We start from the raw sequence: 16,805 nt of genomic DNA, 5'->3' as shown, positions 1-16,805 counted from the left end.
CCTCATTACCGCGCTGTACGATCCTAATAAAGTGTACATTATGGAGTCTCTGCGCTGTCACATGGAATCAACCCCGCTTCATGCCAGCCGCGCTCATCCGAGCCCTCCACCCCGAGCTGAGAGAGGCCCTACCCCAACAGCAGCAGAAAGGCGAGGGGTCAGGTCAGCTCTACCTATAACCCACCACCACCAAAGAGTCGTATTATCACGTCACAGGGCGGCATGACTCCGAGTTTGCCCGGACAGGCCGTGGAAGCACCTCGCACAGCCGGGATAAAGGGAGCTTTCAGTGGGCAGATAAAAGCGCATCGGGCAAGCATCATAATCATCATTTTCATCAGGGAGAATCAGAGGCGGTGGAGTCTAGCCACAACACGGAGAGCTACGCGCAGTTTAGGCGGAGAAACGCGCTGATTAAGCCGCTCTCTCAGCTCCTCTGGCCGGCCCTGATACTCCCAATCTCAACTGGAGCCGAACGTAATTACAGCGAGGCCAAAGGTTCCGCGGCGTCACAATAGCACGCGCAAATAATCAGTGGTTAGCAGCGACCAATCACAAGCACTTCCTGGTTTAAAAGTTGAAGTGCGTCACCAAAGATAACCACAGCTCTGAGCCAGCACAGAGAAATGGTACTTGTAACGTATTGGTGTTTGATGTGGGAGAATAGAGTCGTATGGATCACATGACTTTGAGACGCTGTGTGTATGCGCGCGTGCGTCTGACACCTGCAGGGGTGACACGGTAAATCAATAAATGAGACAGGCTTATAAAAATAGACTCCCAATTAATGTTTATCTCAATTACTCTGAGGTCTAGTGGGAACAATAGCCCAAAATACATATTCACTGTGACAATGAATCAGCCAGCCTATCAGAGTACTCCATAATGGGCACTTTACTGTTTACTTTCATTTGTTCAAGATTCTGCAGCGGTATAAGCTCATGTACCGCCTTCACATAACGCCTAAATCTGACATACAACGTCACTGCTGAAACGTAACAGGCCAATTAAAAGGCTCTAGTCATTTGCATGTGAGTGTACTATACATCATATATTAACATATAATTTTCAATTAATGAATTATTGAGGGGCATGGCTCAGAAGGGGGTCGTGTCCTCTGCCTCAGCGCACAGAGCTCTGTACTAACACGTGAACAGGAAATACGGTCAAACAGGCCTATACCATCTGAACATGGTCCAAACCTGCGTCTACATTTCAGTGTCTAGACATTCCCAAAAGGTGATAAACGGTTAAAAACAGGAAAATGCCATAACCTTGAGCGCGTCATGCGCACTGCTCGCTTTCCTGATAAATTATTTGGTAATTCATTAATCACTTTGAGAGTTCAAAGGGCACCATCCTGCCACAGCAAATTGACTCCAGAGCCTCTGTCCCACCTTCTGTACGCACACGCACGCGGACGCACGCCTGCACATGTGAGACCAGTCAAGTTCACAGGGAACAGCAAAACAAGTAAATAAAAACAAAACATGGAAAAGCGTCTGGTTCAAATTCATAAATTATAATTTAATACCAAGAACAAATTTACAGCAGAATGCTTGTTTACAATAAGCTAACACAAACAAACAAGAATTGTGTTGAACTATAAACTTTCACACACACTCACATATATCACTTGCAATTAATAATTATAATAATATTAATAATAATAATAATCAATAAAAAAAAGTATCTATACGTTATCAATACCCTGCAGTCATATATTTTATATATTTATATAAAAAGGTGGGTCCGTTGAAACTGTTCATAATTACAATCATGGTTCATTCTGTGGTCCACTGTTCAGTCGTTTGAGTCCGACACACGGGGGTCTCTGCGTGTGCACGGGGAGGAAAAGCCCCAAACAAGGACAAAAGCGCACACACTCACGCGCACATCCACGCGGCACGCTCACGCGCACACACACGCACGCACACATGCACGCGCCCCACGGCACCTGTCCCAGACCAAAGGAGCAATGACACAAAACTCCTTCATCCAAACCTGCTCACCCTGTTTACGTCTGAGCGAACAATGAACATCGCCTGCTTCTTTTTGTTGCTTTAAATACATGGGCTAGTGTACTGAATGCACAGATTATATCTATACAGTCCCAAAAAAGAGAAGGAAAACATTTACATTTATATATCAAAGGTAAAATAGGGCCATGCGTTCACAGTCTGATATACATGAAAAAGAAAACATTTGTCGTATTATGTATATACATTACAAACAGAAGTTTCAGTGCTACTAGCTAAGTCTGCCACTCAATTTGAAGACCGAGAGAAACAAAATGGCAACCACAGAATTCTTCTTAATCACATATACTTTTGTAGAAATGAAAAACCGAAATGAATTGACCTATATTTACAAGAAATACTGCCTCGAAATCTGAGTTGTTCCAAGTGAAATACGCCACTTGAAGTTTCAATTTGCCCCTAAATGTTCCGGCCCACTTTCCCGAGGTTTGGGTAAATCACATCACTGCGCCAGGCACTTATGCTGCAGGAGAATGAAGGCTGACTGTTCCGGGACAATACCGGGTTAATACTGCCATTACACACTACTCAGACTACAACTTCCGTGACCCTTTGACCTCTCCTTATGCCCTATCAATATTATTACTACGATTTTTTTTTTTTTAATCCAGAACGTAAAGTCAGTGCATTTTGAAGTGAATCTCCTACTTTTACGCATTACGCACGCGTTACCAACTTGTAGCGCATTTTTGTTAAATAAACCAATTATCTTTTTTTTTTTCTTTTTTTAAGGGAAGACTAACTTAGCAAATTATTCTGAAGAAAATTCAAAATGTAGCTAAACCCTGTAATGTATTGATAGAAATGAATTGTCTACGTTGGGCCATGTTTTGAACGTAAGTGCGCATCGCAGCTTTGAGCATCTAAACCTAAAAAGAACTCCTATTGCTGTGGGTTTTTAATTCTTTTTAGAACATTTTCAAACATTATTTCCACCTTGTTCAAAATAACACCATATGTACTACAGAAATCACGGATTTGAACCAGGGAGGAGCGACAAAGAAGGTACAAAACACAGCTATACATGAACACAGGACAAGAAGTCATCTGAGAAAACGCCATATCCCTTTCGCTATTTTCCCATTTTAGTCCAATTATTTTAAATGCACTTATTAATACTTCAATTTTCCTCATAAGGACGAATCAAAAAAAAAATTAAAAAAAATAAAAATAAAAAAAAAGAAAAGAAAAAAAAAATCCCGTTTTCTTCTTGCATTAAAAAAGCAGATGCGACCACTTCAACATTTGGGGCTCAAAAGTTCAGTTTTTTTGGGGGGACAGCAGGGGAGGGATGGGGATTCACAGTCGTTTAGTGTCTTTCTTCATTGAGAGAAAACAGTTTTTTTTTTTATTCCTTCCACAAAGCAGCTAGAATCGTGCCCCCCTCCCCTCCCCTCCGCGCCACCGTTTTTGTCCCTTGGTCTCTTCTTACTGAATGGACATGTAAGGCCAGTTAAAACTACTCCCGGATAGCAGCATATCCCTGATGAGAGTTTCAATGGGGGTTTTACCTACCAATCGGACGAAAAACAACTGTTCTATGACGGAGGAAGAGACCGTGCGGAGGGAGGGCAGGCGAAGTAAGAGTTTCCCGAACCGAGTGGGCTGGTTGGGGTACTGGCTCCGGACGTACTCCTCCAGGGCGCACTGGGACTTTTCTTGCAAGCTTTCCACGTGGGCCACATCTGAGAGGCCACAGGCATCTGGGAGAGGAGAGGAGAGGGGGGCAAAGCAAATAAACATTAATAAAGTGTCCGTAAGCGCTCCGTAGGTTTTCCCTTTCCCCTGCTCGCTAATTCTCCCGCGAGTGATGGCCTGTCACCGCGCAGGCGAAGACAAATACACGTCTACAAACGATACCCTTTCATTCCCATCAAGATTAATTTGACTATTATAAGGTTCTCTTAACGTCCTAAGTGATTCAATTGCGACTATTAAGCGTCCTATCCCGAATACGCACGCATATGTTTAAATACACGTTGTCTCAGTATTGATAGGCTATTCTACAAAACTAAACTGGCCGTAAACATTAAAATATCATTCTCAGAGGAGCGTTTGCGGCCATGATTTATCGCGACGCCTCCAGTTCATTGTCAAAACAAATAATCACGTTGGAAATAAAGCCTAGTTACCATTTACGCGGCGTTTTCGGGCAATTACGACCAGGCGTAACATTCAAAAGGACGCCGTGGCTACGTTCCAAATCGTGGCTGACGTTTTATGGCCGTAATAACGCGCGTGTTCATGTGCTCGGTGCCACTTCAAAAGCTTCGGCTAAATAATTGAGCATATTCATAGCTGAGAGGTGTGTTTTGGTGTGAGGAATGAGGAGCGAGGGAGAGGAGAGGAGGGAGAGGAGCAGGGGGCACACTCCGAGACCTTATGACCTTTCTTGAGCAGAGATTTAGCTTGGAAAAAAAAAATCCACCCCGAAGCCTTAGGAGCTAGCCGTCATAGTACACCATCAGAGGCGCATAATCGCGGCACGGCGGCTGTGCGGGGGAGGCAGCTGATCCCGTGCCAAAAAGTACACCCTCGTACACGCGCTGGTTAAGTTTGGTAAAGTTTAAGGCACCGATAGTAGCTCCGAAGTGCAAGAGGAGCTGGGCATGTGAGCGAAGTTCGAGACCCGCCTGGCAGTGGCCTATGCACGGGTCACGTCACGGGCTAGTCCCCGGTGTGAGACAATGGAGTGTTCTGGGGGTGAATGAACCACGTAGCTTGTGGCTGGCGGGTACATGAGCATTACGCACTGTTAATACATGCAATTTTGAATAATAATTTAGATTAGAGTAACATTTATTTATGCAGGCCTACTTATTTGGCAGTATTGAGGCTATTATTGACTGGTTTCAAGGTTTGTTTTTTCAAGCGTAATTGTCAGCCATTTTGGATAAAAACGCGCTTAAATATGACTTTAAAATCTTATCTCATTGGCTGACAAATTACCATGAACAAATTCGAAATCATTATATTAAATATCTGAAATAAATCAAATGAAGCAGACACACTACATCTGCGCTTGTCAGAACTCCTCCAATCAACATTAATACTGGGAATTCCAGTCATCTCACTTTTTTTCACTTTTCCTTGACATTCCTGGTTGGCACATGCTTTAAACGCTTGTAAATCTCCTCCACGCGTTTATTTTATCTCCCGTTTTAAGGCCACGCAGCTAAGGTCACCCTAGTGTTGCAAAGTTCGGGTCATGACCTAGTTCTGGGGCAGGCCCAGGGACGACTGGAGCCTTCCCCCAAACGCGCACACCACATCCCGGGACGTGTCTGCCACCACTGTCCCTCCAACGACACTGGGGCGAGCGAAGCAACCTGCCCGGCTTTTACTATGTGCAAATGGGACATTAGGCTTGTCTTTCCGCGCCTGCTCCCCTCCCCCCGCGCAGTCTCGTATCATTTATATCTGTCACGGGCTCCAAACAAGACGTGCCGTATACGCACGCTGATAAATGGCGAGGGGAATCAAAGTGTAGCAATTCGTCTGAGAGCTACTGGGGCTTTTAACGTGCGTAAAGCGTGGAGTTATCAGTGTAGTCTTGGATTTGTTTTGTTGGAAAAATGGTGCACGTTGTTGTTGATGGGAAGAACTGAAATATCTCTTGTGTCATCACGGCACCATTTTCACTATAGCCCCGTGTGTGAGTGGGTGTGTGTGTGTGTGTGGGGTGTGTGTGTGTATGTGTGTGTGGGGCTGTGTATGTATGTGTGCGGGTGTGTGTGTGTGTATGTGTGTAATGCGCTTGATTGACCATGTGTTTTTATTTATTTGCTTGCACTAGGAGGCCCAACGAGTGTGGGTGAAGACTGTCCCAGGACGAAACAACACCCAGGGATGTAGATTTAGGTCAACGTGGGATATCAGGGGATGTGTGGTGTGCCATATGCAGACGTACACAGAATGGACATGGCCAAACACGGTGTAGTAGACCAGCCCAGCCCGCTGTCTCTTACCTGTAGTGAAGAGGACGATCGCCTTTAGGCAGCTATACTCCGCGGAGTCCACGTGTAGCGCTTTGAGTTTCTCCACCTGCTCCTGGAAGATGCGTATGTGATCCATAAAGGCCACCACTCTGTCCGCGGACATGGGCGAGGCGTGAAGGCCGGCCGCCGCGAGCAGGGGGGCCACGTGCAGCGGCATGGAGCACTGCGCCGCGTTCAGCACAAACAACTCGCTCCACGTCAGCCTCAGCAGCGCCACCTGGTCAGTGATCTGCAGGTCCGGGAAGAACGGGATATTCCGGGCCCACTCCACGGCGCTGAACAGCATCCGCGCGGCCAGTTCGCAAATGTTCTCGATCCCCATGATGTTGTTGGGCTGCATGCACTGGCTGCCGTAGCGGGACGTGGGGTAGGGCTCCGCGCGCAGCAGAAGGGAGATATATCCGGATAGGTAGGAATGGCAGTGCAGCGGGTCCCCGTTGGTCAGGGCGAACTGGCCGTGATGGGGCTGCGTGGGTGGCACCCGTCCCCTTTGCACGGCTGCAGTAAAAAGAGAAACTACAGATATTGAAGCCTGAATTCTACAAGTCAAACTCAAATGTCAAATACATCGGGTTTGGGGTGGGATGGGGTGGTGGGTGATATTGGTGAAATGTTTTCTCCATGTACTTAAGCGCACTTAGTGTGTATCAAATCAAATGTGTATGAACTGTATGTCAAATGAAACCCCTTCACCAATGAATACTAAAAATCAAATAAAATATTGATCACCAAAAAAAAAAAGCCAAATAAATCACAAAGTACTAGCCTATCAATCATGATGGCACGTAGCATGTAGCAACAACACACACACTCACACACACACGCACCCCACACACACACATCACACACCACACACATACACACACACATTATTATTATTGTGTTATAGTTCCAATAAAGACAATATAGAGACAATAGGGACACGCTAACCACACTCCACACGTTTATTCTCACTCCTGAGGCTTATTTAAACCAGTTTGGAGCAAGCCGGGCTCATGTGTAGCTTTAAAATGATGTTCTTCACCACAGCAACATGAGCTGGCTGTGAGGGCGCACAAAGGAGCCAGGCAGCCCGTGAATGTTTAACCCTTAACCTACTTAGCAATTCAGCTCGTTTTACTTTACGTCTATTTCGGACTGATATCTGGATCAATAGTTGGGCACTTGCGCGGAGGCTCGGCGTGCACAATGCGAGCCCCGGGTCCGCTGCCTGCCTGCACGGAGGAGGAGGAGGCTAGATGGATGTAGCCACAGCACGCTATCTCTTAATTCGCCACTCGCCATAATAGCGCAGGAGGTTATATTGTATCATCTATTCACTGCACACCGGTCTGTCCGCGTTCACGCTAAGGCTAAATATAATTCGGGTGCCCTGGTCTGACCGCTGGTGGGGTATTATTTGGTGAAAGCAGAGCGCAGAGCTGTGTGGTGGAATACAATAGACGAGCCCCAGTCTGGAGCAGCTCAGCGCGGCTACACTGCCTGCTCTATCCGCTCAGAGTGCAGGGAGAGCGGGCAGTACCGGGGCGACATTCATGCTTTGTTTCACAGCACAAGCACACGTATTATCATATAAATAAAAAGTCCCAATACCTTCCCGTCTCATGCCGACTTTAAGGCATTTTTTGAGGCGGCAGTACTGACACTGATTGCGGTGGTGTTGGTCGATTGGACAATTCCTGTTGGCACGGCATGTGTAGGTGAGGTTCCGTCGTACGCTCCGTTTGAAGAAGCTTTTGCAGCCCTCGCAAGTGAACTGGCCGTAGTGCTTCCCGCTGGATTTGTCCCCGCACACCACGCACTCGATGTGCTGCGGCTGCTTGTCCGACTGCTGGGAGGACTGGTTCGACGGCGTGGACTGCGAGTTCGGCCCCTGCACGGGAGTCTGCGGGGTCGGAGGGGCGACCTGAGAGGCGGTCAGGCTCAGCTGGCCTGCCCCGGGTGTGGGTAGGGATAGTCCGCCTTGAGTCTGCGAGGAAAGGGCGCCTTGGGTGTCAGCCACATCGTCCTGGGAGCCTCTCCACACTACCATTGCCATATCTATCAGTCAACGGAAAGAAACTTTTTGTCTGCCGTTTTGCTGTCGCGGTGGAGGGTGTCTCAGGGAAACGCGATAAACTGGGACTCGCACCAAATGTCAGTCCAAGCCTACGGTGGATCCACTCCGAAAACTGACGGCTTGTGGCTGTTGGAGGCGCAGCGAAGCAGGCTTTCAAAAGTGATGCGATGGCGAGCCGAGCCGCTGCCCTGCGCTTAAAGGCCAAGTCCAGGGGCGCGTGCAGTGAGCCATCCACCCATCAGTGCGAAGGTTCGCTCAGAGCTGAGACAGGCGCCCGGGTACAGCATGGACACTTCACAGGATGAGCAGGAGCGCGCGCCTCGAGCACCATAAAACAAATGGGAGCGCTACTATCAAGTTCCAACTCAAGTCTCCAAGAAAATCACCAACTGCGTAAAAATGTGCGTCTTCTTCCTTTTCTTCCTGTGAGGTAGCGCCAGCAGCGCCGCTCAAGCCAATGTTTGAGAGGCTGAAATACGAAGACAACTCGTCTCCCAAAAAGCCAAAAACAAAAAATAAAAACACAAAGATCACAACCTACAAAGCTCCTCCGTGCGCGGAAAAGACTCGGAAAAGAAGTAGAGAATCAAAGTGATCAAATATGTTAAAAAGGCGGAGGTTAGGAAGTGATTTGCGATTGGTAGGAGCCGGGCTGGCAGAATGCTTTCTCTCTGATCAGCTCACTGAGCTCTCTATATAGTGAACTTTGACACGACTGCTGCAACTTAGCACACGTTTCCATGGAGACGCGCTGCCATATAAGGAAGCAGAGTGTATTTGACTGGTCAGAGCTCAGGGACCTCCCCCTCAACCCCATTGGCTACTCGGCACTTGTGCTACTTGGTACTGTGCCAGAGCCAGCATGGAGGTCGAGAGGCCGCTTGGTCCTAAAACGAGACGGATTCAGGGACGGGAATTCTTCAGCCTGTCAGACTATAGGTTTTACTCACATGCACGCCCGATAAAGCCTTTGCAATTTCAGCTTGTAAAAAATATCCAATACTTTACTCTCATGCGCCATAACGCACCGTGCTGACTGCGGGAGCGCAATAACAGCGTCTCTTTGTCACACAATAAACCAGCCCGGACATTTTACACATGCTGAAGTTATATTAATCAGCTATTATCATCATATTTAACCCCAAATTATATTCAATCAAATTAATTAAACCACAAGCTTACTCAAATACATTACGCATAGACACGTGAGAATAATGAAAATAAAACCTTAGCCCGGGCCAGTGTAACACTTTAATAACGCTTATGCAGCTGGTACAAAATGTATGAAATGTATGGTACAGTATATGACAGTGTATGTGGCAGTGAAGTTTCCTCCGTGGATCTGTGCGCCTTCGTTACGCACGCTCTACCCAAGAACAGACAGCAGACAGGCTACAGCCAAGTCTGTGTTTAATCATAATAATGAAAAAAAATAATAATAAAAATGCAGAATGATTTGGGCACTGCATTTCACAGCTCCAAATATCGGCTGCCTGCTGGGGTCACGCAGGCCAAAAGTTCACAAGTCACTGCTTTGTGTGGAACTAAGCCATGCACTTTAAATAGGCGCTGCACTTAAAAAAAGACATTAGAGGTCAAAGGCCGAACTCCGCGCTTTGCACTCCAGATGAAAGTAAAGCCAGTCGCCAATAAACACCGGAGTTACTCGTATGTAGCGCCTCTATAATTGGAGTCTGTGATGGAGACAATGCGAGAATGGAGGAATGCCTTTAATGTCATGTACAGTGCTGTTTGAGAATGGAAGCCCGCGTGGTTAATCATTTTCAGGCGCGTATTTAAAGCCAACTAAAGACTCGGGCAACTCCAACCAACCGCGCCCCGGGGCCAGAGCACCAGGAGTGGGTAAAAGTTGACCGAGTCCGGATGATGAACCTATGCAGTCGAAAGAGCGAAGTAACAGCAAGTAGCAGCATGCATTGTCCGAGTACACAGGCACAAGGCAACCAAGCACCAACCGCAGTATATGGGCGCCCCCTAGCGAACGCACAAAATCCTCCCTTCAAATGAGATTCAATTTAGAGGAGAGGCATCCGACACGGCTTCAGTCTCCCGCGCCGAGCAGCTCACCAGCACCGTTTGAAAGCCGGTTTGTTGTAAATGCGCACTTTTACGCAGCAGCTGGGACGGTTCTGCTCCGGCGTTTGCCTAAGTTGGATTTACTTTTTGCCCCCCGTGCACGAAGCCCTGTCCGCGGTGGTATTTTAGAGCTATTATTCTTTCATCCATGTTAACATTTTACGCACTGTTTTTGTCTCGGTGTATTGCAGATGCGGAGAGGACACTTTTAAAACGACAAGCGAGCGACGTATTCCCAAACCTCGGTAAGTATAATTTTTTCTCTGAATTATGTAAATTTTATAAAAACAAACAGTTTATTTGAACTCATCTGCACCCGTAAACGAAGTTAGCGTTTTATAAATTAAATAGAGACTGTCACGTTTAAGTGCAGAGACGAATACCCCAGCGAAAACATTCTATCAAATTTGTAGCCTACGGGCGTACGTGCCACTTTTACGCAGCTTATTAGCCCGCAGTAAATAAAGGCACACTCATTCATAAGTTATTTGAGAGCGAGGCAGGAGGAGGCGAGGCTGTGTGGTGACAACAGACCTACCAAAGGCATACGACGCTGACTCGTCCGTAGCGGGATGCATCTCTTCTCCTGTATAAATTCTATATAGTCTTCTCTCTCTTTATCGACACAAATTGCCACCCAAGTCCGTCAGTTTTATTGGGAAGCACAAATGGCTCTGGCACCACCAAAACTTTGCTGGTCGTAGCCGGGGATGAGGGACCGAAGCGCACACGTGAGTTACCGGGCTCCGAAGCAGGGACACGGGCAGGCTGTGGAGTGCCGCGCTATACGGAGGGTCTGTCTGAGAGGCAGCCAGGTAGAGCCGAGCCGAGCCAAGCCAAGCCAAGCGCGGAGGAGATCGTGCAGTGCGCCGTTTCTCTCCCCTACAGTAATGTGTCCGAAACGCGCGCACTCGCCGCTGCTTTGTGTGGGCTAGGAGGGGAGAGGGAGGGGGCGATAGCACAACAGACACCTGTCTTTAAGTATGGCGAGCATGCATTCTGACAGCCAGCGAATTATGATTATGTCCAGTGGAATTAACACCTCGATTTACAAACTTTACACGCTGGATTTTAATGCGATAAAACATGAATTACTTTTGTTCATTTTGTTATGTAAATAATTTAAAACCAATTACTATTATTATTATTATTATTATTATTATTATTATTATTATTATTATTATTATTATTATTATTATATACATTTGTACATAATTTTTATATATATATATTTTATTTATTTTAAAAGAGTTCCACTTTAAAACTAACTTTTTAATTTTTACGCTCCAGCCTTTTTCTATCTGGCACAATCCTTATATAAAAATCTCAACATATGCGATCGATTTTAAATATGCTAAAAATTATGTGAATTTTTGCATGCATATTTTGAAGATTACACGTTTTGTTATTGAAAAGTTATTATTTTCAGACAGCGTATTTCTCTGGAGCTCAAAACGACATAGCTTCACAGGGCTTTTACGCGTAATGAGCACAGCTGGCCAACCTGCTTAAATCCTGTGCGTCTGGAGGAAAATTGACTGGTTGGACACGTGTAAACATTCCCACGCCTGCAAACGCGATTCTCCCTCAAACCCGAGTCGTCTTTATTCGCTGCTGAAGAAGTTTCCTGTGGGTGATTAGCGCAGTAGGACGTATAAGCACTTTTACGCACTCGCTCTCCACCCAACAATAGCTCGCCGCGGCTTTGCTTTGGTGCCCAACGGGGACTTGGATCGATTAAGACGAGACGGGAAGATGTCGCCTGCACTAAATATTTACTGATCGCGCACGAACCAGGGGCTGCGTAACGATTTCCCCCGCTCCGGCGCGCAGAAAGCACTTTATTATTGTTAGGAAAACAAAGGACACGTTTGGAGAGCAGAGGCGTGCTCGCAGGCGCTGATTGGGTGAGGGAGATCGATAGGTTTACGTAAAGGAGGTTAGGGATGCACGTACCGAGCAATTAGCCTTTTACGCACGGTGTGATCTGAGAAATTGAGCTGTAAATATTTGAGATACACTTTCAGTTTCTTCCAAATATTACTGTATATTTTTACATGATGAGTAACAAAGTCTAAGATGATTTCATAAACGGTTTAAGATGGGTATTGATGTTTATATTTGAGAGGGAGCGTGCTGGGCGTGTGCGCATGTCCTACACTAATTATATATAAGAAAACGCCTATATTAGGTATTATACACAAACTTGAGAAACTGTTTGAATTTAAACTTTAAAAGTAAAAGTACTACTCTTACGTGAGTAAAAGTTGTGACTTTTCTTCCCTCTGTGAATCTACAAGTGACAAAAGCTTTATGTCAACAATAATATTTGAACATTTGTGTTTCTCGCACTGCAAATCAGATTAACTGCAAATTTAAATACAATGTTACTTCCACTACTATTACTATAGCAACATTTCCCCAAATACTGTTTTAACTCTCGCTGTGGTAATTTCTGGATCAGTACTCTTACTATAGTAACATTTTTGGTTACCCTCCTCTTTCAGATTGTAGTTGTAGTGCAGTGGTGGAATATAACCAAGTAAAAGTAGTAAAGCTCTGTACTTAAGTACAAATCTTAGGTATCTGCACTTTATTTGAGTACATTTTTAAGTGAATACTTTTTACTTTTAGCTCACTACATTTGAGAGCAGGTATTTGTACTTTCTATTTTAGGACTGAAAAAGTAAAAGTATTTTTAATCATTGTCTGAGACCTGCTGAAAAGTTTGAGGGGTTTAATTTTAACACATTCATATTTTTTTGCAAACAAAAATATACAAATAAACAAAAAAAAAAAAACGACTGCGCAAATACTTTTACTTTACAAAAGTAAGTACATTTTTAAACAGGAACTGTACTTGCATAGATTTTTGCATGTGATACTTTTACTATACTATTTGTCCCGTATCTGTACAGTGACTTCCTTTAGAACAGTGAGTACTGCGAGTACTTCGTCCACTGTGGTAGTGTCCGTTGCTTATGATAAAACTCCAGTATAATGCTTTTATCATTGACTTTGTTTGTAATGTGCCTCCATCTTGACTATTTGCTGACAGGCTCGGTACAAAACGCTTGAAGCTAAGCTTGACAAAACTTAACAGAGCCTCTTCACAGAAACAGATAGTGACCTCGGGGTTATTAAGTTCCTGGCCTCCCTGACCCCTCAAAGGTTAGAGGTTAACCCGGCTAATCAACTTCAAGATTCAATTAAACCTCTCAAAATCGCTACCAAAACGCCTCTTTGTACTGCCACCATTTTGTCCACTTACTACCAAATATTTCACAATCCTTCCAATTAAAACGTGTATGTCGACAGCCCTGCGATAGCTTAGCCTAAACTGTTTTCTCATCTCAGCCGATCGACATTGATTGATGGAGGCCACGCCCCCTTGTCAGTTCTATGGATGACTGCACCGCTTTAGTTGAGAAAGTTGTAACTCCCAGCTGTTAAAATGTGACCAAATGCCTTGAGCTAGCAAAGTAATTAGTTTCAACAATTTCATTTAAGCTAAAAAAAAACATTAAACATTTTTGTGCGCTTTTTAAAGTTGACAAAAAAGTTACATTGACGACTAATTACTGACGCTGGCACACAGACACCGTTCCAATTATAAAAATGATATAAATATTTGGTTAAATGTGTGGGTAGACGCTATCGCTTGGAGCGTATTTTGACTTGGCCTTTTGTGCGCTAATTGGAAAGAAAAAGCAACAATTTAACAGTATGGAATTTGTTCTTTTAATCACATCGGAATAACTAAAATAGTGGTTGACGCTAAAAAGATAAGGTGGTATTGTTAGCAGAGGTGGGTAGTGCTTAGTTATATGTACTTGGGTCATTTTTAAAATAAATTGTACTTCTCGGAGCAGCTTTCCGTCGCCGTACTTTTACTCAAGTAACATATGAAGACTTAAATGGCAGATATGTCCATTTTGAAAAAAAATTGCCATGAATATATATTATTTTTGTTAACCATTTTCTAGCGACATTAGCAACACCAAGAATGTATAGTGGATTTTGTCAAGGAGTGATGGAATTATATTTTTTTAGCAAATATTCCTATATTAAGAATAAACTGTAAGACTTCAATTACTTTTTCAAATGGCACTTATCTGTTTTTGCAAATAAACTTGGTTCCTCATCCCATTGTGAGTAAATCTATAAGTGACCAAAGCTTTATGTGGATAATATGAAATGATTTGGACATTTGTATTTCTTGCAGATATGATTTAGTTTGTCTCAATTTGTGTCTGTCCTTTGAAAATACCAGATTTTGTGTCATATTATTTAATGTTTTGGCCTTCAACTTGCATAAAACTTAAATTATAAATCATTCTATGTCCTGACATCTACTCTTCCCATTGCTCTGACTTACTTTTTAATTTTACCTTTTAAATATTACTCTCTGATTTACTGGACCTCTACTTCGTACTTGCACTTGAGTCATATTATTGTGAGGTAGTGTTACTCTTATCACTGAAAAAAAAAAAAAACATTAATAATTGCTTTATTTGAGTAGTATTTAGTAGTATTTCAGTGTATTTTAAAGTGAGATTTGCCAACAGAACAGAACATTTTCACACGGTCAAATGGGCACAAATCAAGATAAATACTACTTGACTCAAGCACATAGTAACATATTATGGTATTTCAGATAGTATTTTTTGCACTTTTACTTGAGTACCATTTCTGGCTCTACTCATCTGTAATTTCAGTGTGTTTCTTCGTCTATACCTTTGAGAAACATACATGGGTAATAGCAGGTTGGGTAATACTCAGCACATTTAATTGTACTTGTCAGGGTAGTTTTCAGACCTCATACTTTTACTCCTCCTTCTCACTGTGAGTAAGTCTAAATTGACAAAAGCTTCATGTCGACAATACGAAATGATTGAAACATTTGTGTTTCTTCCACCGCTCTTCCACATATGATTTAGTTTGTCTCATTTTTGTGTTTCAGATTTCAGATTTTGTGCGTTATTTCATGTTTTGTCCTTCAAATCCCATTAAATTTAAGTTGTAATTCCGATGTTATGTCCTGACAGTCATTTTTACAATCACTCTTAGATAGTAGATAGTTTCCTTAAATACTTCATCAATCAGTTTTTTTTACTCTTTAAATTTTACGCTGTAATTTATTCGGACACTACTTTGTACTTCTACTTGAGTAACATTATTCTAAAGTCCAATTACATTCATTTCCTGTTATAAATTGGATATTACATCACTCTTACAATCAAATCTTCAACCTCTACTTTGTACTTTTACTTGTTTTCCCGTATTTGTCGGGTAAACTGAGCCCGCGGTGGATCACATTTCTTTGTCTATATCTGAAAAAGGCGTAGATGGGCGATAGCAGGTTGCGTTTAATTTGCCGGTGATAGATTGCGGTGCCAATTTAAAGAGATAGGGATCAATTTGGCTGAATGATCAGTGTTTAGGCCTCGTGCCAGCGTGGGGCTAATGTATCTGTGAACACACGGAGTTTCCCAAGGCACAGTCAGGATGGAGTGATTAGAGACGAAGAGAGGGGAAGTGGAGAGGGAAAGAGAGAAAAGGAGAGGAGAGGAGGAGAGGGAAGTGGAGAGGAGATAGGAGGGGAGAAATGAGGGAGCGAGGAGAGAGGAGGGGAGATAGAGGAGACGGGAGAGGAGGGAGGAAGGAGGGGAGAGAGAGGAGACGGGAGAGGAGGGAGAGAAGAGAGAGAAGATGAGAGACAGGAGGGGAGAGAGAGGAGACAGGAGAGAGGAGGGAAAGAGGAGGAAAGAGAGAGGAGACAGGAGAGAGGAAATAGAGAAGAGAGAGGAGACAGGAGAGGAATAGAGAAGAGAGGAGACGGAGAGAGGAGAGAGAGAGAGGGGACGGGAGAGAGGAGGGGAGCGAGAGGAGGGAGGGAGGAAATAGAGAAGAGAGAGAGGAGTGGAGGGAAAGAGGGGAGGAGGGAGAGACAGGGCAGGAGAGAGGAGGGAGAAAGGAAAGAAGAGAGAAAGAAGTAGAGGGAAAGAAGGGAGAGAGATGGACAGATGGAGAGAGAGCAGAGGAAAGATAAGGGAGAGGATAGGGAGAGGAGAGAGTAAGGAAAGAGGAGACAGGTGAGGGGAGTCAGGAGGGGGGAGGTGAGGAGGCAAAAGGCAAGGGGGAGAGGAAAGGAGAGAGGAGAGAAAGAGGAAGAGAGGAGTGAGACGGAGAATAGATGATACAATCTCTCCATAAGTTGTAATTTTCTTTTATTCACTTTTTCACTATACTTTACATATGATCTATAAGTCAAAGTCAAAAATAAAACTGGGACATCTTTAACAGAGCGATCAGATCCACTTACACACGATATCCACGAGATAACCACAGCTCTCTAATTATTATTATTATTATTATTATTATTATTATTATTATTATTATTATTATTATTATTATTATTATTATTATTATTATTATTATTATTAAATATATAGACATGCAATATGGAAACAATATGATAACACATTTTTACACTAATTAATCAGATGTGTTTGTATCGAGACAAGGCATGATGGGAAACAAACAACATATATTTATTTTTTTGTATTTCTTTTAAGACTGTACATAACCCTAACCCTACAGAGAGCTAAA

At 43.9% G+C, this 16,805-nt stretch overlaps 1 protein-coding gene across 3 annotated transcripts; it reads right to left on the bottom strand.

Moving 5' to 3' along the window:
- Positions 1-1,506: 1,506 nt before the first annotated feature.
- nr2f2 (nuclear receptor subfamily 2, group F, member 2) lies at positions 1,507-11,021 on the bottom strand. Of its 3 annotated transcripts, none has more exons than XM_055222373.1 (3): positions 10,732-11,021; positions 6,008-6,553; positions 1,507-3,742 (listed from the first exon to the last, which is right to left on the bottom strand). In XM_055222373.1, exons 1-3 carry the CDS (start codon positions 10,769-10,771, stop codon positions 3,468-3,470), a joined length of 861 nt encoding a protein of 286 aa, XP_055078348.1. In that variant the 5' UTR covers positions 10,772-11,021; the 3' UTR covers positions 1,507-3,467. The 3 variants fall into 3 exon arrangements, with proteins under 3 accessions (XP_055078348.1, XP_033823600.1, XP_033823602.1); XM_033967709.2 differs by lacking the exon at positions 10,732-11,021 and adding an exon at positions 7,631-8,792; XM_033967711.2 differs by lacking the exon at positions 10,732-11,021 and adding an exon at positions 7,631-8,792 and having other exon boundaries at positions 6,008-6,535.
- Positions 11,022-16,805: the final 5,784 nt, after the last annotated feature.

This window comes from Periophthalmus magnuspinnatus, chromosome 6, assembly GCF_009829125.3.
Source record: "Periophthalmus magnuspinnatus isolate fPerMag1 chromosome 6, fPerMag1.2.pri, whole genome shotgun sequence".
Classification (NCBI taxonomy): Eukaryota; Metazoa; Chordata; class Actinopteri; order Gobiiformes; family Gobiidae; genus Periophthalmus; species Periophthalmus magnuspinnatus.
Note: the sequence above shows the minus strand (reverse complement) of the source record. Positions and strands in the feature narration are given on the sequence as shown.

Excerpts from the sequence above, each read along its gene's own strand:
- nr2f2 (XM_033967709.2), bottom strand. The coding sequence starts at position 8,075 with ATGGCAATGGTAGTGTGGAGAGGCTCCCAGGACGATGTGGCTGACACC. Across the intron at positions 6,554-7,630 it reads AGTCGGCATGAGACGGGAAG|TTTCTCTTTTTACTGCAGCC; the intron begins GTATTGGGACTT and ends CAATATCTGTAG. Across the intron at positions 3,743-6,007 it reads GATCGTCCTCTTCACTACAG|ATGCCTGTGGCCTCTCAGAT; the intron begins GTAAGAGACAGC and ends CTCCTCTCCCAG.